At 38.8% G+C, this 26269-nt stretch overlaps 1 protein-coding gene across 4 annotated transcripts in view; it reads right to left on the bottom strand.

Annotated features, from left to right (window-relative positions):
* Window positions 1-23273, bottom strand: part of klc1b (kinesin light chain 1b) — a 32350-nt gene extending 9077 nt beyond the window's left edge. Inside the window, exons 1-13 of one of the 4 annotated variants that reach the window (XM_060872733.1) lie at window positions 23023-23273; window positions 11092-11359; window positions 10567-10797; window positions 9192-9270; window positions 8776-9004; window positions 8526-8613; window positions 7882-7983; window positions 6777-6950; window positions 5815-5914; window positions 5014-5066; window positions 3850-3917; window positions 3650-3758; window positions 3086-3238 (exon numbers count right to left, since the gene is read on the bottom strand). In XM_060872733.1, coding sequence (XP_060728716.1) covers window positions 3086-3238; window positions 3650-3758; window positions 3850-3917; window positions 5014-5066; window positions 5815-5914; window positions 6777-6950; window positions 7882-7983; window positions 8526-8613; window positions 8776-9004; window positions 9192-9270; window positions 10567-10797; window positions 11092-11340 — 1635 coding nt within the window. In that variant the 5' untranslated portion in view covers window positions 11341-11359; window positions 23023-23273. Of the gene's footprint in view, window positions 1-1321; window positions 3239-3649; window positions 3759-3849; window positions 3918-5013; window positions 5067-5814; window positions 5915-6776; window positions 6951-7881; window positions 7984-8525; window positions 8614-8775; window positions 9005-9191; window positions 9271-10566; window positions 10798-11091; window positions 11360-16025; window positions 16182-23022 lie in introns of those variants that run through there. The other 3 variants (XM_060872736.1, XM_060872734.1, XM_060872735.1) reach the window with 3 other exon arrangements.
* Between the last annotated feature and the right edge of the window lie 2996 nt (window positions 23274-26269).

The raw sequence follows: 26269 nt of genomic DNA, 5'->3' as shown, positions 1-26269 counted from the left end.
CTGGTCTGGGCGTGAAGGTTGTTACTCCATGTCTTAGGCAGAAGGATGACTAAATGACAAGTAAATGACTAAATGATGGCTGTAATTGTTTTTCTTTATTTGTCAGAGTGTGTCAGAGTTCCCACTCATCCCTGCTGGCTGTTGTACTGCAGTGCCTGTTTGCAAAGGTAAATTAAGGACTAACTAACTGGAAGCTATCTATTTGGAGTTAGCAGCTATTGTCAGGAGCCGGGGACATCATGAAGAAAGTACAATCCACCACATCCAGATGAACCGATCTCATTGGCTGATTGGTTGTCATGGCGGTGTTTAGAACAACTCATGGATGCACTTGGTTAGTAACACAGAAAACTGCTCATGACTCAATATACATAGTACATATAATTTGCATGCATTGTTAGGTGATGTAAAACCAAATAAGGCAAGGATGAGGTGACATACTGTACCAAAATCATGCATAAATAAACCACAAACATCACTATATGAATCACCTACAACCACTTCAACTGGAGCAATCAAATGACTTTGCTGGGTTGCCAAATTGAGGATCACGGAGCAGAACCAGATAGCATAGCAGCCTTCCTTTCAGGATGCTTTTAGAAATCCTGGAAAACCTCCAGCTCTACACACTATGTACAGAAACTCTACATTACATTATCCCCTCATTTACTCAGGCATGGCTGAATCCAGCACTCATTATGTACTCAGTGCAGTCAAAACATTCTAACCAGGCTCAGTGCACACACACACACAAACACACACGCACGTGCACACACACACACACACTAAATGCAGTTGCAATGCTAAAAATACGCTTTAGAGTATTACACTATAGGACATGCCATCATGCTGCATGTGTCAGGAAATGCACAGTACAGTAGACGGCTAGGTCTGAAATATAAGAGCTATTGGAATGATGTTGAATAGAAAGAGAGTCTCTCTAACAAGCAAGAAATAAAATATGACACGGCGTGCTGGGAAATAATCAATAACAGGATGTGGAGTTACTGTTGTCTCCCTAACATTGAGTATTTGCCAATAACAGCACATCCCAATGTTTCTCTTATACCATCCCAATGTATCGATTATTACAATTTGTATTTTAAGAAATTCATATCATTATAAATGAAGGTGTTAATATTAAAAGATTTACTGTATAAATTAGTGTTTTCCTACGAAAATTAACTTTTTTTCCACCTGAGGTTTCTGTATCACTATAAGAACTACATGACTATTTAAATAAAGAAAATGATTGTGTTTGTTTCAGTGTTCAGCTTTAAAAAAGAAAGAAAAAAAAAAAGAACTCTATGAACACTGTAGGTACATTTTCAAGTTTTATTCATTCTGCATGCAAAGTTCTTTTGGATTTCCTCAGTAAGAACTGCAATGCCAGGGATATGACCATAATCACACACCACACAACCCACACAGCTCCACACAACACCTTGGAGAAGCACACAAACAGAAGGACCAAACATTGGAGTCTTAAAATGTAGCCTTGGTTTCTACCAGTCTCCAATAGTCCTTCTGTGTAGGTGGGTGGTTTCGATTTCACCAAAATCCAAACGTGTATGTAAATGACAAGTTGTGTAAATCCAAATATTTCTAACTATTTCCTAGAACTTAAACCTCATAATCAGCACTTGGGCCTGTGCACCATTCTCTGATAACTAGAACAAACAAGTTGTATAACAAACACTCCAAAACAAAGAAAAGTGTGAGCAGCAGTAGAAGCGTGGGTTAATGTGCACTGTCAGTGTGGTGCAGCTCATACATCAAGCCAAAAAAAAAAAAACTCTCAAAGCAAAGCACACAACATGGTGCAAGAACACATGGGGCTATTCAGATGAGCAGGGCATGCAGTGAAGTTTAAAATAAAGCTGGAAACAGTGCGGAGTCAAGCCAAGCATTTGGAACAAACAGAGCATCTGTCTCTCCTGCAGAAGCCCCCGACAGCTTTATCCCTCACTCACCAGCAGAGTTTTGGAGACTGGACTCCTTTAGCTTAAGAGCAGAGTCGTGCTCAGTTGAGTTTAGAGTTTATACTAGAGACTACAGCGTGCAAACAAATCAACTGTACATTCATTTTTCAATCCTTACAAAATGTTACTCAGGTAACTGAAACAGATAATGAAAACTAGATTCTAGCTTTTGGAGAATCAAAGGAGCAGTCTGTAACTTTTATGGGTGATAACAGACAACCTTCTTCTCCACATCAAACCAGATAAATTAGATAAGCCTTGGGGATTTTAAGCCTTAGAGATATTACAAACTGCACCATGAAATTTATCTAAACTATTTATTAACTATTTAGTTAATTATCTTACTAGTGAGAACTAAAGTGGAGCAAAGAGAAATTTCTGAAACTCTGGCTTCTGCATGAGACACAAGATGCTCAAAATGCTCAAGTGATATTTAACATCAATCAGAAACATACAAGGTATTAATAGTTCAGGCGAAAACAAGTGAAAAAAATGACACAAGCATAAACAACCATGCTTAAACTGAGATGCAATTTGCCAGGACACTCAATCAGCATTTGGTTCTATATAAATATCAGTAGACATCAACAGGACAGTGAAGCCTTACCCACGTACACCAGACTAATAACTATGAATCAGTAATATAATAATAATGATAATAATTCAATTCAACATTTATGCTGTTATAAGTGTCAATGTTTGTCAGTCGGTCAAATTAACTAGACAGCCAGATAGTCAAATGTACATGTGACGCATGATTTTTTTTTTACTTAATGCATTTTCTTGGAATAGTGCTTTATTCCACTATACAGCACAGGGCTGAAATAATTTCAGATTAAGGTCTACTCTCCACTTGATGTTTCTGCACTGAGAAGCCTGCTATTTAAGAATTCAATTAGCATTCTACTCTGTGCTGTGGGAAATGAGCCTATTTTAATCTCAATTTAAGAGTCAGAGTACAATGTTCTTTTATAGTCTTTCCAGGGCTCTAACCTTCAGGTCTGTGTAGGCAGTCGATACGCTAGCTCAGTAGGGCAAGGCAGCCGTGTCCTGTATCCACATGCTACTGATCTGATTGGATGATGATGTGGATATGCACTTACCCCGCTCCACTCTATGCCCATACTCACTTCCTCTCCGGCCTCAGAGCTGCTATCGTACTTAACGCTGGACATGCTGTCCCTGCTCCTCCTTCTCTCTCCATCACCCTCCTTCAGAATTTCAGCCACACGGCTCTGGTTGATGGGATCGATCCCCTAAAAGACACAAGCCCACACATATGCAGCTGATTAATGGGCGTGTCACTAAGGATGCTATTTTTTCCCCCAGCAACATTCCTACTCTATAGAGAATGTTACTAAGAGCTGGTTGTGATGCAGTGACCATGAGTGATCTACAATGTTTGCTCTACAGGGAGGAAGTTTATGGACGGCGACAAGCTTATGACTGGTGAAGGTCTGAGGGTGTTCCTATTTTAGATAAAATGACTTACTGAGTTACTCTGGATTCCAAAGCAAGCCACAGAAGAAAGGAAGTAAAAAGAAGACATCAGTATGAGTGAATTAATTAGGACACAAGAACTATCATCTGTTTTTCAATATTGTGTTGTGGACAGTCTTATAGCGACACTAGTTTCAAGCAGTGTGCTGTAGGATTACGTATCGGACCTGCTTGCGGGATCTCATGGCACACTCCTCCAGGGTCTCCGCAGCCTCCATCTTGCCTTGTCGGCGGTACAGCGCACCCAAATTCCTCAGAGTGGTGTTCACAGTAGGACTGGGGATTTAACAAACATGACCATTTAAATTGACAAAAACACAAGATTAAAAAGATGGAGTTAAAACATTTACGTCCCTGTGTGGGATACCTGTTCACTTTGCAGGCTTTGTACCAGCCACCATACTCTCCATATGGGGTGTTGTCTTTGTGCTTGCCCTGAAATAAACCAGACCACAGAAAAAAGTTACAAGTGGACAAACTACATTAAACAGGATTTCTATAAAATAAAAAAAACATGATTGAGTCAAAAGAAGGAAAAAAGATGACTTCCTGAGCATCTTATACACCGTATAAGAGATTAGAAAAAATATTACACCACAACATTAGGCATGAAAGACGTCTGACTACACAATGGTAGGAGAAATCAAGCAGCCAATCAGAGAGAAAGAGAGAGAGAGAGTTGGAGAGTGTAAAAGCCAACTACAATCAATAAGAGGAAAATAATTTTGATTCAATTATGATGGAGATTTATTTATTTTTCCTGCTGAACAGGTAAGACATTTACTTGATTGAGTGGGAAGCTAGTGTACATTAGACAGCTGATTTATCCAGTAGTGAAGTTTTAGCTGGAGAGTTAATGGTAGACAAACCTAGTTATGATTAGTTATGTTTGGTGAGTTTCAGTGTTGTTTAACAAACAGATATATTAATCATGCAGTACAGGTTTGTACTGAAATATTCAATATAATATAAAATATATTATTATATAAAAATAATAATATAATATATAATATAATGATGTTACAGTGGAGCAACACATTTCCCTTCAAAACAGAATTAATATTTGGGCTAGACAGCTAATGTTAAGTGACTAGTTCACTTTGTACATTATGTGCTGCTTTGGATTCTCCAGAATGCGTAAAGTTACATGTGGCTATTTATAAACCCAAAATTTCCAATACTTGGACCGTGTTCCACACTCATTAGTGCACAGTATGCAGCTTGGAACACAGTATTGAATTCTCATTGAATGTGCATTGACTTGCAGAGATGAGATTAATCAGCACTGGTGAAACACAACTCACATTACAAAATGTCCTTCTGGGAGTAACTTGCAATCATTATTCTACTAGAGAAGCCCAAATTCCAAAAATCTTACATTCAGCAGCTTTAATATACAAGTTCATATTTCTGATAGCGAACAAAAGCTGAGAAAAATAGGCTTTTTCACTAACATCATACTCAAGATTCCTGTGAATATTTCTTTGAATTTCTGTCTAAAAAAAGGACCTGCACTGAGGCACATACTTACTTTGCTCATCTCCTCCCTCTCCTCAGCATGCATCCAGATCGGCTTGTTCTCAGCTGTGGGCAGAGACACAGCGGCTTAGTATGTAAAGATAGTTTTCTGCTCAGGGACTGATACTTCAGGATTATTTGAAAGGGAGTTAATGTGTTGAAGTTCCATATTTTAGAAATAAACAAAATAAGGGTATTATAATGTAACGTTATGTATTGGAATGTAGCGAAATGAAACTGCATATGTCCACTCGTACTACTTTAACATGGAGAGATGTAGATGAATATACGATTACCATTCTGTGCTACGAGTTCCATTAAGGTTACTAGTTCAAACCTTAGGACTGACTGGAAGCTACAGGCATGTGTTTAACCTTCAGATGCTCAGCTCTGGGCATGTGTTGCATTCTACTTAACTTGTACATTATTAAATGTTTGGATAAATAACCATAAAAGAATATCTTAAAACACAGCAGGTTTTTTTTTTGAGAGAGAGAATTTATTGCACAGGTCAAAATTTATATATATACAAAAATGGAAAGTAAAAGCTTTATTTCTTCCCATAGACAACTTTTTTAAAAATTCTTTGCCGATTAGATGTGTTTATAGTCTTTTTATCTTTCATAACCCTGTCCATCTTTTAAACATCGCCTCCATCTACTTTGATAAAAAGTCAAAATAGGTCAAAAATTAGTCAAAAATTTAATAAGATAGTACAAAGAAAAGAAACAGGTGAGAGAATGTGTGCATGTTTATGCATCTGAAGTGTGTGTGTGTGTGTACATGTGAGTAATATAGTGTTAACAGGATGTACCATCAACTGATCCAAACTCCTTCTCATGGGCACGGGTGAGAATCTCTTTGTAAAGAATCTCAGCTTCCTTGTATTTCCCTTGTTTGAGAAAGCATGAAGCCTGTGGAGAAAGAAGAGAAAAAGCCAGAGCTTTTAGTACACCGTTAAAGGTCACTTTGCACAGTGATGCTTCTGAAAATGCAGTGTTCCTGTGATGTGTGGCCAAACAATACATTTCACTGTTGGGGAAAACATCATAATGAAATTTTTGAAAAGATTTGAAAGCGGCTTAAAAGCAGATTCTGTGGTTGTCAGCTGGAAACTTAATGACAAAATAATAATAAAAAAAAGCATTAACCATTTTTTCCATAAATGGTTCAGCTTTCTGAATGAAAAGGCTCTGTAATGGCTTGTTTTATCCTGCCTGTGTGTGCATGATGATGGATGATAAGACCAGAAAGCATTCGGGGTAGCCAAAAGCCACTACGATTTAATGGAAGATTCTAGAAAAAAAATCCTATATAATACCGAATGTAAATAAATAAAAACCACCAGGTAAACAGACCTGTTGTGATTTTTATTCAGTGACTTGGGGCTGTTCATTTAAGCTTACGCTACAGAAACACCACAATATAACAGGGTTATTATTTAGGGAGACTGATTATTTGAATCCAGTCTCTACTGAACATTCAGTAAATCCATGTAAATGTTCAGTAGAGAGTATTGTAATTGTAGAGTAAGTACATTCTAAAATTGCAATACTATTTTGCTCACATCAAAGTTTCCTCATAGAATGATGTATAGTTCCAAAAAAATGAATAAACAAAAAACATCAGCTTTTCTAGCTTTCCATTACTAAACTGAGAGGGTGTGACTAAGCTGATAGGGTGTAACCATCACTACTAGCGTAGCACCATAACAACTGAGAACGGCTACTTTCACAGGGCTAAATAAAATAAATTGCTAAAAGAGGTACTTCTCACCAGATTGTTCTTGGTCTTGGCAACATTAGGGTCATCAGGGCCCAGCCTGGACTCATAGATCTCCAAAGCTCTGCAGTAGTAGTACTCCACCTCTTCATACTTGCCCTGGTTCTGACACAGCAAGGCCAGGTTGTTCAGCTGCTTAGCCACATCTGGGTGGTCCTTTCCAAGCACCTGAGAAAGAAGACCAAAGATGTATAACATTAAAATATTCTGACATGTTCCTTTTGATTAAAGAGCCTTTAAGGTAGTGTAGTTGTAACTGAAGACTGCTCAAACAGAATAAGCAGAGAGCATTTGTACGGCCTACAACCATTATGAGCTCCACTCTTTCCAGCCCTTCTGCTCTCTCCAACATTAAGCGGCTTATTCAGAGTAGGTGTAGGATTTCTGCTGTTTGCTTGGTATCAACATGATCTCATAAAAGCTCAATCAATATCGGGGGCTGCTATACAGCTTACTCAGGATCTGATCAATCTCACATAAAGCTTGCTTTCTCTTCTTATGTGTAAATGCTCTTTTTTTCGAGGGAAGGTTTATATAGGCTGACATTAAAAGGTATAGGCTTTTAATCATTCATCATAGTACAAAAGCATGCATCATTAGCATTCAAATTTCACATTCGTGCAACCTTGATTAAGGAAGTTGTTTAAGGAAGTTACATGATGTCTCTCACACACACACACACACACACACACACACACACACACACACACACACACACACACACACACACACACACACACACACACACACACACACACACACACACACACACACACACACACACACACACACACACACACACACACACACACACACACACACACACACACACACACACACACACGATGATGTAGCCAAAAAAAATGTCATGTGCTAAATGGTTTACCAAATGGCTGAAGCACATGATGATTATAATATATGCCAAATAATGATAAGCTGGTAAATGATTATGCAAATGAAAAACAAACCTGTTAACAGAATAGCTCAAAATATCATATGTTTGTGAGCCATAACCATAAAACCGATGGTATCTGGCTGAATATAGTAGACAGATAAACCGTTCTCAGAGGATTTTCTGCATGTGTGTGTGTGTGTTTACCTTCTCTCTGATCTCCAAGGCTCTCTTACACAGTGGTTCAGCTTCCTTATATTTGCCCCTTTTCCCGTACAGCACAGCCAGATTATTCAGGGTGGCAGCCACCTGCAGCACAGCACACACAAACACACAAACCAAGGCAGATCAGTTATGACAGCGCTACCTTCATGACAAGTGTGATAACCCTGTGCAACTGAACCATGTCACCAAAACTGACGCAAATACCAAGATTCATGACATCTGATCAAAATTATTAAATACTAACAGTTTAAAGCATTTATTAGACACAAAGTGTATGATAACACAGTGGGACAGATGGATCATGAGACTAAGATCAATACAGGGACTCTATGGCCCTGTGGTTAATTTCCTATCAGGTCATTTGATATCAGCAGACTGCACAAGAGCAAAAGGCAAATACAAATTCAGCTTGTATTCAACAACGAAGACAGATTTCTCAATTATTAAATCAGTTGCAATTAAAATAATCTGCAATGGAGGAACTGCGTATTATTAAGTAGCAGTCATGTCCATGTCCTTTCACCTTCATCTTTTCTGCAAGCCAAATTTTATTAGTGTTTGGCTTTAGCTGTGAAAAGGAAAGACAGGAGAAGCATCTTTCAAGTTGCATAGCAGATATAACTTACTGCTGGATGATCTTTGCCGAGAGTCTTCTCCCTGATGGACAGAGCATCATTGAGCAGATGTGCTGCCTCTTTATATTTGTTCTGATCCCTGAGAGTGACAAAGGAAGTGATGGCTGTTAGTTTTATGTTGATATTGCAGCTTGAAACAGTGTCAAAAGCAAAAAGAGGAACTTAAAGTGAGAAAAGTCTTCAGAAAAAGTTAATAGTTATGAGTATGATTTAAAACCATGAACAGAGTTCAGATACAAACCTGTACACCAGAGCGAGGATGTTGAGCATGGTGGCAACATCGGGATGATCGTGGCCTGAGGTTTTCTCCAGGTCCTCCAGAGCTTGTTTGCACAGCGGTACTGCCACCTCGTATCTACCCTGAGAGGCGTACTGGATCACCAGGTTGTGGAGTGTTCGGAGACGGGCTGGGATCTCGTATCCTCCCTGCTGCGCTGCTGCAACGGCTGCACTGTTGTGCTGGTGCTGCACTGTAGAGGAAGGAAGAGTCACACTCCTGTCTAAGGAAACTGGATCTGACCATCAACTTTCCACAAGTACAAGAAATGATGAGCATCTTAACAATGTGAAATATATTGTAGTACATGTGCATGCATGGTACAGGTACTTCATGAGCAATTGTATTTAAACAAAAACAAAAAAAAAAGATTAATTTACTTCCTTGACCATGTTCCTCATCATCATTAGGGAAAAGATCATCCAGAGAGCCTTTAGGTGGTTCGCCATCTTTTTCCTCCTAGAACATCAAATGAAAAGATTGTAAGCACAGAAAAAAAATAAATCAATCAATCAAACTCCTCAATGTAAAGCACTTCTGCAGCTTATACACACACACATTAATGTCTGCAAGCATGGCTTAAACATAAACCACCTTTCTTCCTCCTGGCACAGATACTGCCTCTTCACTAAATTGTAACTTTGTTCAAATCATTTGCAGGTTTTTGCTGAGCCATCACCAGTAGGCAGAACTTGGAATTAAATGCTCGGTCATTCAATATTTGGAATCTTTTCTGTCAGTGGAAAACGTAACGACAACCGTGTCCAATTACACGCAAATGCGTTTTGACGGCTTGCCATAAAAATGACAACACACTGCTATAACATGTCCGATTATGTTTGACTTTTGGTGAAGGTTTGGTTACTGACAAACAGCAAACCTACACTCGATACCACACACAGGATTAACAGCCAGCCAAATGTTTCCTCCTGAATTACACAAAAAATTTGTAATATCCTCATTTTGCCATAATCACCTCACATATTTATGTATAGAAATTCTGACAGGAAATATAAAGAAGAGCAAAAAATTTCTAGGGAAGAGTTCTTTGGCAGCTTCTCACTGGTTTTAAAGTATAAAGTCAGTGCTTAAAAGGCTTAAAAAACTAGAAAGATTGCAGAGAGCTGACCCAGTAAACAGCCCCAGAGGCTCTGCTTCTACCTGAGCCCGGTGCTGACGTAGGCAGCTCAGCTCTCTGCCAGCATGAGGAAGGTGAATGATGCAAAAGACGCAGAGGAGGTGAAAGTCAGAACGCAAAAGCAGCGAGTAAACCTGCTCTAATCACTAACTACTGATAAACAAATGTACTGTTATCTAACCAAATATCAGTGGAATTTCAACCACTCCCTATAACAAATATTACACACATCATGCAAACTAGTGAATGTAACAGCATTAGCAGTGGACACTATGGCCAAAAGTTTCCATCACATTATAACACAATGTTTACTCGTTTATTCATATTTTCTCCTTGTTTTTAGTGCTTGTTGTAGTTGGGTTTTAAATTTAGTTCATCCACTGTGGTGAGCCTAGCACTCTCTCTTACACACAGAACTAATCTGAATATATCATATACAAACTTAACACTTGATTGTATACTTAATTCAAACAAAAATGTGTTTTGTAGATTTTATTTAATATTTTTAGTTTGGTAGTATAAACAGAATGGCTAGTTTGGCCATAGGATGCACTTATTTAGCCGAACTAACAAAGGGTGGAATGTTACTGATAAAAGATCTAAGCTGTTTTTCTTACCGAGGGTGAAACATCTTCGTCATACTTTTTGAGCTGATTCATGAACTCCAGGTGCTTCTTCTCCTCCTCCAGCTGGGCGACACTCTGTTCACTCTTCTGCAGTTTCTGCTGAGTGTTGGCCAACTCGTCCCGCAGCCACTGGTTCTCTTGGCACAGACGCCGCACCTGGGCCCGTAACTTCTGCTTCTCTGACTCCACAGCATTAAGGTGATTGGACAGAGCCATCATGACCTGCACATGGACACAGACACAGATGCACGACAAGGTAAATGAGGAAACGAGTGAGAGAAAAAAAGGATACAAGATGGCTGGCTGACTTGAGTGAATCAGATCTTTTTCTGTGATTTTTTTCCAAAAGGCAAAAAGTTCTGCATTCTATTGTTAGTTTACCAAAGATAGCTTTGAGAAGTAACTATTTGGAGTACATCATGCTTCTAGTTCAGAAAGATACAAACATGCACTGAAAATAGACTATTACGAATTCTTGTTTATTTACTTGGACAGACTCCTGAAAGACATGCTCACCTGTGCCTCCCCCAGGCCCAGCTCAATCATCTCCACAGATTTGCGGAGTAAGTTAGACTTCTCATGCACGAGGTTGGCTTCCTCATCTTTCTTCAGGCACTTGATGGTCTCCAGCAGACTGTGCAGGATAGAGTTGTGCTCGCTCTTCAGTGCCTCCAGGCCTTGGATCACCAGCTTAGTGTTTGAGATGATCTCCTCCTGCGTTAGTTTCTCCAGCTTCTCTTCACGAGGATACACCATGGTGGACATCGTCTATAAGAGGGGCAACCTGAACACATATGAGAGATTACATACGAGTCAGTCAGTTCAAATTTTCAAAGAAAGGTAGAAGAAAAAAGCTGCAGTTTAAAAAGAGCGGCGAGCTGGAATTGTGCTTCATGTGTTATGTGATTGAGAAGAGCTGCTTGATGATTGACTGAAAGAGTACATTGGGTAAAAAATACAAAATGGCATCAATAGACTTTTAGGTGAACTGTAGCACCATTAGGAACTGTATGGAAAAGCTGGCACACATCACAAACGGGCATTATAAATCAAAGCTTAGGCTTCTAGCTAACTAACCCTACATGACATAAGATGGTTTGATTATGAATATATTCATACATTTTGAATTATGAAATATATTATAAATTATTTAACCTACAGCTGAGCTGAAAGCCAAGATTTAAATAATTATTCAATGCAAATAATTTACTCTGACAATCAGTATGCTCTGTTCATAATGCCAATTTATTTGTTATTAAGTTTACTCTGTCTGAATCAATTTATAAAATGCATTTTTTTTAAATATAAAAATATAAATATATGGTCTATTTGCCATTAGAGGTTCATGTACAGTCCTGCTAGTCCACTTCACTTGAGGAGTGGTCAGACAGAATGGATTCAAATGCTGACTCCTACAATTAAGACAGAACTTAACTAGAACCTCCTGAATGATGCAGACTAACCGGCACAAACATCATCCGGTAATCAAACCTTTTAGCATTCTGATTTTAGAGCAAAGCTTTGTCAGACCACAGATCTCTTGCAGTCTGTAATAGGTGCAGTTCGGAAACTGATCCAGTCCTACAGACATTAAATCTTTGGGTGGTATTTGAAGACCTTGTAAAACAACCCATACAAGAAATTGTACAGAGTCAAATTGCACTGTACAACAGATGAATTAGTCTAATCCAATGAAAGGTGCTTATACATCACGTAATTACAGACAGTGTGGTTGTACACCTGGTGATTATGAAATATGTGGGTAACTGTTGTATTTAAGGTTCAATAATAACAACATTACTTCATATGTTTCCTTAAACAATGTATTATATTAACAACTTTTGTGACATTTTACATGGCATATATTCTCCAAGCTCCCTGACCCTTTGCTATATTAAATATTCCAATGTATCCCCTACTCCCATGACACGCTCATGTGTCACATATGTGTGCAATTAAAAAAGTGGAACAATGCAAACAACAATCAAAGCTGCTTTACAAAAATCTTCATGTTGATTTAGAGTACAACCCAAATCTGCCTTTAAAATAAATAAATAAATAGATAGATAGATAAATAAATAAATAAATAAAAACATCCCATCAAACCTAATATGGATATAGAGATGACACGCATAACGAATAAATAAGTTCACTCTTGCAAAAATAAATCAGAGCTCTAGAACATTTTCTGATACTTGGCCTAAGAGTTAAATAAATTTTCAACCAACCGTTGCTTAGAATAACATGGTTACAATTTTTCCTACAGACACAATGCTAAATACTACAGAGATCTTCTGATGCTGATTGTGTTTCGTTTCCACCCCTGTTGAGACCCTCAGCACCATGTGCAGTCTGCTGATGATGCAGATTAGAGACAACAGGGCTGATGATGGAAAATGAGAAAGGGTCTATGAACACACGGCACCAGCTGAAGACCATCTGCCTCCAGACACCATCATCCCTTGAACTCAACTGACGGTCGTCTTCTCTGCCTTCTGATTTACAACTGTACCACACCCTTACAGAAATCTAGCGCTCTCTTCATCGGCGTTCACAAAAACACAGAAAGCAGGGCAAGGACCAAAACAAAAGAACAGTGAAGCAAATAAATTGTCTACTCAGTTGGAGGAGAAGACAAGACACTTGTGCTCCTCTTGTCTGGCTTAAAAGCAACATTTTTTGACAACAGTGTCAAATAATCTAGCAACTGCCTGCACAGAGGCAGATTTTCCTGAAATAATTCTACTCTAAAGAAGCAATATAGGGTTGCGATTAACAATTCTTGTGCTAGCAGCAAAGACATGAGCTGAGATTTCTGTCAGCAGGATGCTAGCTATTATAATTGGCCCATTAAATGCATCTAGCTGCCAGTAGCCAAACAGCTGTAAAGAACATTTTCCTGCTCATTATGAACACATTAAAGTTATTTTCACACACCTCATTAAGAACAGAACCAAGATTGCATCATTTCTCTTAATGGTTGTACTAAGATTGAATGCCTTGAGGATTTGAATGCAGATTAAACTACATGCGGTCTCTTACAGAATGATCAAGTCTACAGTTAAACAACGTTTTTGAATTAGTATATTTTAATTTAAAATAATCACGGGACTAAGGTGGCTTACAGATGACCGGGGCAACAGCACCATTGTTTCCCCCCAATGGAAAGAGCAGTGTCACTTTGTCTACATGCTACATGCTTTTATAAAGAGCTCCACTATTCTGGGAAGCTTTCCACTATATGTTGTAGTGTAGCAGTGGAGATTCGAATGAGGACCTTCAAGCTTTTCATCATCAATCATGCAAACCAGGTCTTTATAGACTCACTTTGTTTACGTGACACTTATGAATATGCATAAACCACATGATTAGAGAAAAACAAAGATCAAGGCCAAATTGGCCTATTATTTTGTGAGACAAATAAAAACAAAAAGGTTTCCTCTCAGCATCATCAATGTTATCTCATTAGAGTTTCAACAAGCATTTAATCTATATAAAATCTAAGAAAACATGCACAGGTATTAAATATGATTTAAGCAACAAGCTACTATTTAGTTGAACTCTGGTGAAGTACAAAAATAAATACACTACTTCTTGACATGGTGCACAGTTCTGACTTAATCCTGTCTTTTGAAATCATTAGTCATTGCCTGTATGAATCATTGTGACGTGGCTTCACTGCAACGGACACCGAGTATCAAAGACCATTCACTCAGGCCAAATAAGCATCGTTTACAGAACAACTGAGCGGTGGCAGGAGGAGACAAGACAGAATTTAGGTTGTCTTTACACATGGTAGTGTATCAAGCTACAGTGTTGATTAGGCCACTGATATGTACACTACCTTTAAACTTTGGATGCACCTGATGGACAGATACATAAAAGTTTCTTTTGCTTAGAAACTCATTTCAACCAAAAGCTTTAATCAAAATGTCTTCAAGCCAAATGTAAATACACATCGAATTAATACCTGTAAGCTTCCTCATGAACGCAAATAGTGTACAAAGCTTCATCAGGAATACCACTGGGAATTATACAAATATTATTTATATGTTTGACATTTGTTGTTCACTCATAATTGCCTATTAATAGCAACGATGAAGAAAACACTCTATTTAGCAGCATGACCAAGCTTTTAAAAATAAAGATGATCTATATGTATAACAGAATGATCTGCATACGAGTTCATTTTTATATTGTTATAAACAGGATTCTATAAAGGACATGTTGTATAAACATAAAGCACATGGAGGAAAATTAAAACTCTATTCCCCATGCTAAACATCACAGGGAGCAAAATACATTAGTACAACAGGTACATTAGAGAGCAAAGTGTAGTCCTGACCCAGCACAGTGGTATCCTAGTGGTTAAAGTGTTAGACTACCAATCAGAAGGTTGTGAATTTGAATCCCATGTCCAACAAGCTGCCACTGCTGGACCCCTAAGCAACGCCATTAACCCTTAATTGTTCAGCTGTATAAAATGAGGCAAAATGTAAGTCGCTCTGGATAAGGTTGTCTGCCAAATGCCATTAATGAAAATTTCAAAAAGAGAATATAATAGTGAGCAACTGAATCACAAACAAATTATGTATAGAGTCAACTGAAGCTCAAACTCATCTGTTTCCTTTTTTCATGCAAACATCATGTATTTCTTGATATTGTGTGTGTGCATTTGTGTACGCATGTGTTTGTACCAAACATCAGCAAAGGACATATCAAAATTCTTAGTGGACTGCTGGAGGTGTCTTCTGTAGCATCAAAGAGTTTCTCCCAATCCTACGCTAATACTGCAGTGGAAATAAACTGTCAAACATCAAAGGTTTCTTGCAAATGTGATGGTTTGAGGCTACTAACACTCGCTGAATACAGAGACCGCTGGCAAGGTAAGGATTAAAAACTTAAATCCAACACAAACACACACAAGAACCGCCTTCTAATAGGAGTCATTTTAAAGACCTGACCGTGATTGTGGAGCTGTAATCGGTGAGTCCTGGGAGCTGCTCAGAAAATCTTGGAAAATGGGATTAATTATTGATGTTATTTGTAATGCAGACAATCTTTATCTGAGGGATGCCAGACCTGTTCTGATGAAAGAAAGAAAAAAAACTTTTGACTATTTTATGGTGTAGAAAATCATCCCGCTTGTGTGTGGATGCTTTAAAGATGAACAATGAAGATGTGCATCTTCATAATGATGAGAAATATATGGAGTGTTGGAGAAGGAATTAAACTAAAGCTCAATTTGTTAATGACGGAAGAAAAACGGCTAGCCATGCGGCTATGAGTAAGAAAAATTTCTTAAAGTAACTTTTAAAAATAGGTCTAGTCTTACAAGCGAATTATGGTTTTGATGACGGTGTGGGACACAAGCGTCACACAGACTGGGTGTTTACTAGCGAAGGCTGCAGCTTGGCAGTAGAGGGTATTAAAAATAAAGGGCAGCCTACCTCAGCGTCAGCACCAGATCCTCATAGCAAAACAGCGTTGCACACAGCTGAAACAATGTCTCACACACACAGCCAAACCCTGTCAGCACAGCAACACCAATAACCACCAAATCACAATAACAGGCTCGTCTGATCCTAATGCTAGATGTCGAGACTATAGAAAAGAAAGCATCACCGAGTCATCGGGAGCAGCCCCACCCTCTGTGCAAGGAGAGGGGGAGGGGAGAGCGAGAGCGAGAGAGAGAGAGAGAGAGAGAGAGAGAGAGAGAGGCAGAACACAAGCACTGCAGAAATAAAAAGGTCCACACAAAGGCACAGCTTCTACCTTTACATGGCCCTTTTTGCACATGTATGCACACGCACAACTAAGCCTAACAGGGACATACACATACCACAGAACATCTGCTTTACAATCAGGCTTAAAATATGTTCTGACAGAGGAAACTCATGGCTTGGGGAAAGCCGGATCCCTTTTCACAGGAAATTACTCTAACCCCCTTGATCATTTCCCATCACCAGCACCACCATCCACCAGGCTGAAACCATCTTCACAGCTTGACTCACTGCAAAGACAAAATGCTACACTCGGGTTTAAAATCTGATGCAAATGTGGTCCTGCAGCAAAAAATAAAAATATAAAAAAGATCTACATCTCCCTGTATTATAGTCAGCCACAAAATCATCAGGCTGCCCTGTAATCTGTAACCCACCCAGGATAGATTTATGTAGAGGAGTCAGCAATAACCCAGCTCACGGGTGATTAGGCAAGGGGAAATATGTCAAATGCAGAGCAGATGTGCTAATTTATGCTCAAGAGAGAAACAATTTGGCATGCGTGTCCCCGATTTCCTCAGGTCTTAGTAAACCAGCACGGATGGTACAACATTCAGCATCACCCCCTGCTCACACTTACGCTCAGTGACCCCTCTAACCTCTGCTTTAATACCAACCACCCTGAAAGCAGTCTTTCTCCTGCGGCTGACTCCACCCTGCTGCCTCAGTCTCGTCTCTAACGCATTTGCATTCATGTCAGCTCAGGACTGCTTCGGGAAAACACTCCGATATCTCAGCCTCTGATGACCTGAACTCTTCTGATGATAGTCCATATGAAAATTAATCTGTGATCAACAAGAAGAACACAGAAGTGCCAGCAGAATGGACAGAAATGCTTCTGCTGAGAACAAGACTAGGTCTTCTTGATAAAACTTCAAACAGGATGGAAACTGAAGAAAAATCTATTTCATACTTTTAACCATGACAAGATTTGGATCGATATGAAGACCTGATCATTTCATCTGCTGGTTAAAATCATAATTCCATATATAACCCTTTAAACATTCCAACAATTATTCTTGACATATCACACTAAAAGAATTGTCGAATCAATGGAAAGACAATCCAAAAACATAATTCCTCTTCCCCCTAGTGGTGGATGCCTAAAAAAAAAAAATCATACTAAAAGATCTAATAGACTTGGTTAGAAATATTCATTACTCACAAACTAGCTGTGGCCGAAAACTGTATCACGATATCAGTGTTTCATATCAGTCGATATCAATAATTATTGAACTTTTTTTATGGCCCATATAAAATAAGGACCAGGAGAAAAATATTACATTTAAACATTTTTATTTTAAGTGTTTTAAAATATGTGCAGTGTTTTGTAAACATAAATAAAACTGAGGTAGACTGAGATACATCTGTAACATAAAAAAACAAACCTGATACAGTACAGTCACATTATAATATATAAGAAATATAAAACCTGCAGAAATATGAAAAAGTAACTCAAGTTATTCTTACTCTAATCATACTTGAAGTTGAACTATTCAAGTATATTTTCGTAGACTTATAATTAGGGCTGTAGCTATTAAATATTGTAGTATTCGAGTATTCTACCTAAAATTTCATCGATTAATCGAGTAATATGATAAAATGTATTTTTGCTTAATTGAAGAGCAATATTAAATATACAAGAGAAAATAAGACAGGTCTCTTAAAATGAATAACTAATTGGTTTCCTTTTTTTTTTAGAAAAATCAACTTTTATTTTTTAAATGTATAGTATGCAATGCATACATCAATATTTTCTATCAAAAATAAACATTTAGATATTAACTATAGTTTCTGTCTGTACTTCTACTGTGAACAATGACAAAGTTGACTGAGAAGAATTAAGTACATTTAAGTGCCAAACATTCTGGGCTTTAAATGAACCCTTTTCCGAGATGCAAAAACAAAAAAATAAATTATAAAAGTATCAAAACTAAGGCATACATTAAAATAAATAGTAATAATAATACAAAAATACTGCCTTTAAGTCATGCAACTTTCAGAACTAAAAGATTCAGAATCTACAGCTCAGGCATAACAAACCTTTACTGTCTAATTTGGAATGCTTTGTGGTATTTAAGAGACAAAAAAATATGGACAGGAACTTGGACCTAGAGTCATGCATGGTTATACACCGAGTGCTTTAAGCATATATATATTAATCAGGATATAAAAGTCTCTCTCTCTCTCTCTCTCAACGTGTGTGTGCTTTAAGTCTTTAAAGGAGCATGTGATTGCAACGAAAAAAGGTAAACATATCAACATGCTCAGAACTGAGGCTTGCCCTGCGCTAGAAATTTTTCCTGCTGCTGAAAACAGACGCTCTGATAGTGTCCCAAAACTTGGACATTTTATGTCGTTTTCTCCTGTTTTTTTCTTCTCTTTAAGACCGCTAACTCCTCGCGTCTCCTTCCGCTTTTACGTAAGCGTGTTGTCACACACACACATAAACACACAAAATAATTGCACAAGAACATGACATGAGCTTTAAAATGAATTAAAAGAGGCTTCGAGGCAGAGGAATTTGCCTCGGACAATTTTTGTAATCGAGTTACTCGAGGAATCGTTTCAGCCCTAGTTACAATATCCAAAAAACTGCCATACTGGCGTGCTGACTTTTCCTCTTTTATTTACAATTTCCTCGCTCGCTGCGGCTCATTTTCTGCTCATCAGTCGCCGGTTACTGAAGAGGAATCCAGCACGAGACAACGATATGGCGCAACCAAACTGATACTGTTACATGATTGGCTGTTAGAGTGTTACTCCCCAAGTTGCTAGGTTACCAGAGAGCGAGTGCCTTTGTTAATGCAACCAAACTTGCTTCACAACCTCTGTTTTCTTCCGACAAAGAATAAAAAATATCAAACGTCATATTTTATATCGCTATCGATCACGTGTCTATCGCGATACATATCGTTATCGTTTTATCGCCCAGCCCTATCACAAACCATTTACTATTTCATTAAGAACTTAAACGCCAGATTCACATCTGTGCATGACATCATATTCCTCCCTAAACCTGGCCATTTCCAAGCCTGCAACCAGCACCAACAATCTAGCCATGTGATACTGTAGAAGAACAGGAGTGAAAATCCCAGTATGGATTCCCCTGGGCCTGGTATGGTTTTACTGCCAAACTAAAAACAACAGGCCCAAACCAATCAAACTTGTTTTGATTGCTAAAGCTAAAACGGTCAAACCAGACCTCAGCTCAAACTTGACTAAATGACAGATGCATAACCACTGAACACCTGCAGACACACCTTGTCCCCAAATTGTACATTATCACCAACATAATGAGTTTTGTGCATTGTGTGACTTCATGGGTTCATCACCACTTTGTTTAAAAACAAGAAAAAGGGAAAGGATTGGCTGGATGTGTGATGCAAAAAAGGTAACTATTTAATATTTGCATACTTTTGTATCTCCTGCTGTGTAATATTTGGGTATGACGTGCCAAGTAACTTCTTAAGGAAGCAATATTATTGTGTTTACATTTTGCCCTTTCTCTCCCACACAAACAGATATGGATTCATGGATCTCTTGCACATGACAGCAGTTGAATGTAATTTCCTCTAGAACTCACACTGGCTGTTTCTCAGCGCTCTTCTTGCTACTACTCATAGGGTTTACAGAAGGCAATACAAAAAAAAAAAAAACATTTGACAAGTGGTTGCCATGGGGACATCTGGGTTAAAATGGTAATAGCGTGCACTAGACTTAGGATCCTGAAGCTTATGGCATAAAAGCATTAGAGCTTAATATGCAAAAATGACCGCTGTCTGACTACTAACCACTACTCACTACTCAACTATGTTAAGTTTAAAAAAAAAAATAAACTACTGATCGTGAAATACCGGGATAAATGCCTGAATGAGTGTATGTGAAAACAAGCTGAAAATAATGAACACAATAAAACCTTTTGTTAAGTTGGCTCCCTATAAAAACCCTTCAGTTTGATCAATGTTTGAGCTCAGACAGCTTTAGAGTTTACAGAAATGTTAAATGTAGAAAAACAGGACAGAAATATGTTGCACAAACCAAGCAATCCAATTGCTCTGCATTTTTTTTTTATGGGATTGGAAGGCAAGTCACATAAGCAGATACAGAGAGCAGCAGAGAGGTAGACAGCTGAATGTGAAAGCAGCGAGGGTGCGGTCTGAGTGGATGGACAGCTGGGATAGAGGGACAGTGTCCATGACTGCTTCATGCACACACACACACACACTCACGCAAATGTCCTTAAGACATTTAAGATCTCCACACAGTGAAAACACCCACCACACACTCAACATGAACACCCTTCACAAAGCACATGCTCTTCCTGCTCTGCCAGACAAGATGGACGAGCTCTGCAAATGCCCTTCTATGCTCCGTAACCCTGCCAAGCAGCAGCAGCACACTGAGTCACCGTTGTCCACAGAAAGAATCGATACAAGGCTGTGGCAAATAAACAGCTTTTTACTTTGGCCTGCGTACACACATTCACTTCAACAGCTTGAGTGAGGGTTTGGCCCCTGGGAGACAGTTTCCACTGCTATTTAAATCAGCTCAAACATGCACTAACAGAACTTGGGGTCCAACAAACAATTATTTATACAATTGAATAATCTCGAGTTTATTTAAATAATAGACTAGTCTAATGATAATTCTTAGTTCTAATAAGAGTCCTTTTACAGTCCTTTTAACAGTTAAATATATTGTTTTTTTTTCTCTAATAAACTTATGAAGCCTTTTTTTTTAAATGCATTATATAATACAAGTTAAATAAATAACACTCCACTTACCAAATAGGAGCTTTTAATGTTTGCATATCTGTATCATGGAAGTAGAGATATGAAAGGCGAGGGATCACGCTAGTCCTTTTTTGAGTGAAAACTGCCCTTCAGGTCCTGCTCTCTCAGACTGCCCTCTTGCTGCTGCTAACATTCAAAGCTATGACTGTGAGAGACGTGATTTCTTCTGTGATCCTTAGCTAAAACCTGGGATGACCTTACTCATATATGAGCAGTAAGTAAAGAACAGAAAGCAACAAGACAGAGCACACAGATGATGTGATAGCTATTTAATAACAACAACAACAATCCAGCTCATCTGAGTAAAAAATAACATCTTTTCTATGACACACAGTTTCACGTGATGTAATATTGACCTGTAAACCAGATGATATGAACCAAAACTTAGAGATCTGATTGTTGTTCACATCTAGTACTGATCCAACACTAACCAAGCCGAGGTTTTATGAGCTCTTTTTGCATACTCATCTGAGGTATGACACTGTATTCCTGCTTTAATACAAACCATGTTTTGTTTTTACATTCATGAGCTGTGTTGTGGGTCAACATCACAGGCCTACATGGGATAAAATACCTCAGTGGAGTCATTTGAAAAATCAAATTGGTAGATCCCTTCTGTAAATATTGTCAATTTTGAACTGAAAATTGTTTTCCTTGTTGTCAGAAGTTAAAAATAATCCTTTAGATTTTAATAATAATAATAATAATAATAATAATAATAATATTGTAACACTATTTTAATAATCCAATATTTTAGAGCATTTAAAACTGATTCTAAAAAGTTCTACGGTTGATTTTAAGGCAATAATGTAAGACACAGACCAATATTTTAGCAGATAAAACAAAGTCAATGTGGCGGTATGAAAAGCACTGGCCGTAGTTCAGCATCTCTAGTTTCCTAAATATGAACCATTTCGTGATGAGCAGGAAAACACTGAACTGGACCAGGAACCTGTGTTTAAAAAGAAGGCTGCACTGTGTACACTGACTTTGGGTTTACATTTACGGCATTTAGCAGACACCCTTATCCAGAGTGACTTACAACTGAGCAACTGAGGGTTAAGTTTGGGCCTTGCTCAGGGGCCCAGCAGTGGCAGCTTGGTGGACCTGGGGTTTGAACCCATGACCTTCCGATCAGTAGCCCAACACCTTAACCACTGAGCTACCACATAAGGTTTAACCCCAGTAAAATGTTACATGATATGTGGTTTTAAAGGTCTCCATACACTTTAATTATTTGCTTCTTTAAATCTACAGTTCTTAAAGGGGGGTCTGAGGAAGCACAGTCAGGGTGTCTGTGATTTTCTAATGCTGGTTACAGTAGTGAAAATCGCAACCTAAGATGATCAAAGTATTTGTGCTTATAAATAATGTCAACTGGAGTCTGAGGCAATTCTAATAATAAAAACTTTTACGATTAAATCCAAGGTTCCGATATATAACCACACGTTTACAGTAAAAAGCGTCCATGACTACAAAATATTTACAAACCCCAAACATGATCGTGTCTTTTCTTGGTTTCGGAGAACCCATTTCCAGAGACTTTATTTCATCACTCTGAAATATAACTTCAGTACAACAAGTCTTACAGACATTTCCAAACATTTATACAGTTGAGTTTCCGATACACGCAAATTACCATAATAACTAGCTAGCTACAAAATAACGTTATCTCCCTTAGCTAACAGCTAACTAGCTGCAACTTGCCTGGCTGATTTGACAGGTCTCTAGGATGTGTGTGGCAATATTTCAGTAGAAAATTCACCAATAAATAGTACATAGAGAAATACACACATGCTAATAAACACAAACAAATGCTAACGTCAGCCGGGAATGAGCGAAGTAACGCCGCTAGCATGACGTCTTACCTCAATCTCTCCCTGGATATCCTCCTCCTGACTGAGCGCTAAATCCTCTGCGCCTCTTTACCTTCTCCACACAAAAATGTTGTCTTGGAAAGGAATCATGAAGCCGTCCACTGATAATCTCGAGAAATTGAGACTTTAAATTGGAACAGCTTCTGTTAGCTTTCTAGCCTGTTAGCTTGATAGCCTCTTAGCTTGTTAGCCTCTTAGCTGCCCAAACCTGCGTTTCTCGCTTGTCAAGCTAACAAAGCAACAATGATATGAGGATTTGAGCGACTCCTGTACAGCTCCGGGAGAACATTAAAGGGAACGTCGTCATATGTATTTATATATATTTTATTTATATATTTATATATATAAATATCGTACAATATTTTCTAATATACGACGGTGAAGCAGATTATTGTGTGTTACAGTGTCACTTATTGACAGTTTAAATATAATGAGTGTTTTCTGTTGAATTTAAAACTCTTGGGATTAATACGTGGCACTTGGGATGTGGCACTAATTTACACGCTCTTTAAAAACATAATCTCAAAAACAAAGACATATAATTGATTAATAATTTATAAACATAACCAGCAAAAAAAAAAAAAAAAAAGTAAACCACTGATTTACAAAATGACGTCATTTTATAGCTCTTTGTTCGGGGCGTGGCTTCCGATGGGCGTGGCTTCTGAGGGCTGTTCCTGGTGGCATTTTCATACTCATGAGGCTTTTTATTTTAGATATTTTATATAAACTTTAGCTGAAAATCGTCATTGTGTCTTAACAGACATTTCTTTGATACATTCAAAATGTAAGCTCTAACTGTAATAGAAAAAGTGATTATTGGTAATAAGAAGTTTCTAGAATACTGTATAATGTGAGTAAATAAAGTTTGTTGTATTATTACTAATAATACTAGTAATACTATTATATTATTATTGTATAAGTTTGGTGTTACACTGACTTCACTTTTTTATGTCGATATAACACTGAATGTCATTTCTGTGGATGTGCTGAAGTAACACTCCATATGACTGATGAATCTTGCATACAAGTTCATGTCGATATGCTGCTGCATTCAACACACGGCTGTAATTTGTAAATTCCCGACCTCTAAACAGGAAAATGACCACAGAAACCAACCCCTTTCTATGTGTGTCAAATGTGCAGAGGTCCACCTATGGACTGAACACAGCTACAGGCAAGTAAAATCGAGCCTTTACCGTGTGAGGAGCTATATCTTTCAGGTGCTGGGTTTCCTCCAGTTTTTCCAGTTTTCCTATCTCACAAAAATGCTGATAGGTGGATTAGCTATGCTTGAACAAGTGTAAGAACTTGTGCTCATGTTGTCCTGTGGTGGACTGATGTCTGATCCCCACTTCATTCCCAGTGTTCCCAAGTCCACCACAACTCTGACCTGCAGCTACTGAAGATGATCAAATTATTATTTATTCATTATGGTTAACAACAATATCATTATTATGCCATAATATCTTCTTCTTCTTCTTCTTTCGGCTTTTCCCTTCAGGGGTCGCCACAGCGAATCATCTCTCTCCACCTAACCCTATCTTCTGCATCCTCAACACTTGCACCCACTAGCTTCAAATCCTCATTAATTACATCCATATACCTCCTCTTTGGCCTTCCTCTTTGCCTCCTGCCTGGCAGCTCCATGTCCAACATTCTCCTACCAATATACTCACTCTCCCTCCTCTGAACATGTCCAAACCATCTTAATCTCGCCTCCCTAACTTTGTCCCCCAAACGTCTAACATGGGCTGTCCCTCTGATGTACTCGTTCCTAATCCTGTCCAATCTTGTCACACCCAAAGAGAACCTCAACATCTTCAGCTCGGCTACCTCTAGCTCTGACTCCTGTCTCTTCTTCAGTGTCACTGTCTCTAAACCATACAGCATGGCCGGTCTCACCACTGTCCTGTACACCTTCCCCTTGATTCTTGCTGATATTTTCCTATCACACAGAACTCCTGACACCTTTCTCCACCCACTCCAACCTGCCTGCACTCGCTTCTTTACTTCTTTCCCACTCTCTCCATTACTCTGGACTGTTGACCCCAAGTACTTAAACTCCTGTACCTTCTTCACCTCTTCACCCTGTAACATTACTATTCCACTTCCCTCCCTTTCATTCACACACATGTACTCAGTCTTACTACGACTGACTTTCATTCCTCTTCTCTCCAGCGCAAACCTCCACCTCTCCAGGTTTTCCTCCACCTGCTCCCTGCTCTCACTACAGATCACAATGTCATCTGCAAACATCATCGTCCAAGGAGACTCCTGTCTGACCTCCTCTGACAACTGGTCCATCACTATAGCAAACAGGAAGGGGCTCAGAGCCGATCCCTGATGCAGTCCCACCTCCACTGTAAACTCCTCTGTCTGACCTACAGCACACCTCACCACTGTCCTGCTCCTCTCATACATGTCCTGCACCACTCTGACATACTTCTCTGCTACTCCTGACTTCCTCATACAGTACCACAGCTCTTCTCTTGGCACCCTGTCATACGCTTTCTCTAAGTCTACAAACACACAGTGCAACTCCCTCTGACCATCCCTATACTTCTCCATCAACATTCTCAGAGCAAAAATTGCATCTGTTGTGCTCTTTCTGGGCATGAAGCCATACTGCTGCTCACAAATTTCCACCACCTTCCTTAACCTAGCTTCCACTACTCTTTCCCACAACTTCATTGTATGGCTCATCAACTTTATCCCCCTATAGTTGCTGCAACTCTGCACGTCACCCTTATTCTTAAAGATCGGCACTAACACACTCCTTCTCCATTCCTCAGGCATCCTCTCACTTTCTAATACCCTGTTGAACAAACTAGTTAAAGATTCCACTGCTGCCTCTCCTAGACACTTCCAGACCTCTACCGGGATGTCGTCAGGACCAACTGCCTTTCCACTTTTCATCCTCTTCAAGGCCTTCCTGACTTCATCCTTTCTAATCTTATCTACTTCCTGTTCCACAGAGTTCACCCCTTCTACTCTTTTTTCCCTCTGATTTTCCTCATTCATCAGCTCCTCAAAATATTCCTTCCATCTCCTCTGTACACTCTCCTCACTTGTGAGCACCCTTCCATCTCTATCCTTAATAATTCTAACTTGCTGCACATCCTTCCCATCTCGATCCCTCTGTCTAGCTAACCTGTACAAGTCCTTCTCTCCTTCTCTAGTGTCTAACCTAGTGTACAACTCATCATATGCCTTCTGCTTGGCCTTAGACACCTCC

This window comes from Tachysurus vachellii, chromosome 6 (genome assembly GCF_030014155.1).
Source record: "Tachysurus vachellii isolate PV-2020 chromosome 6, HZAU_Pvac_v1, whole genome shotgun sequence".
NCBI lineage: Eukaryota > Metazoa > Chordata > Actinopteri > Siluriformes > Bagridae > Tachysurus > Tachysurus vachellii.
The sequence above is the reverse complement of the archived record's forward strand: the minus strand, read 5'-3'. Positions and strand labels throughout refer to the sequence as shown.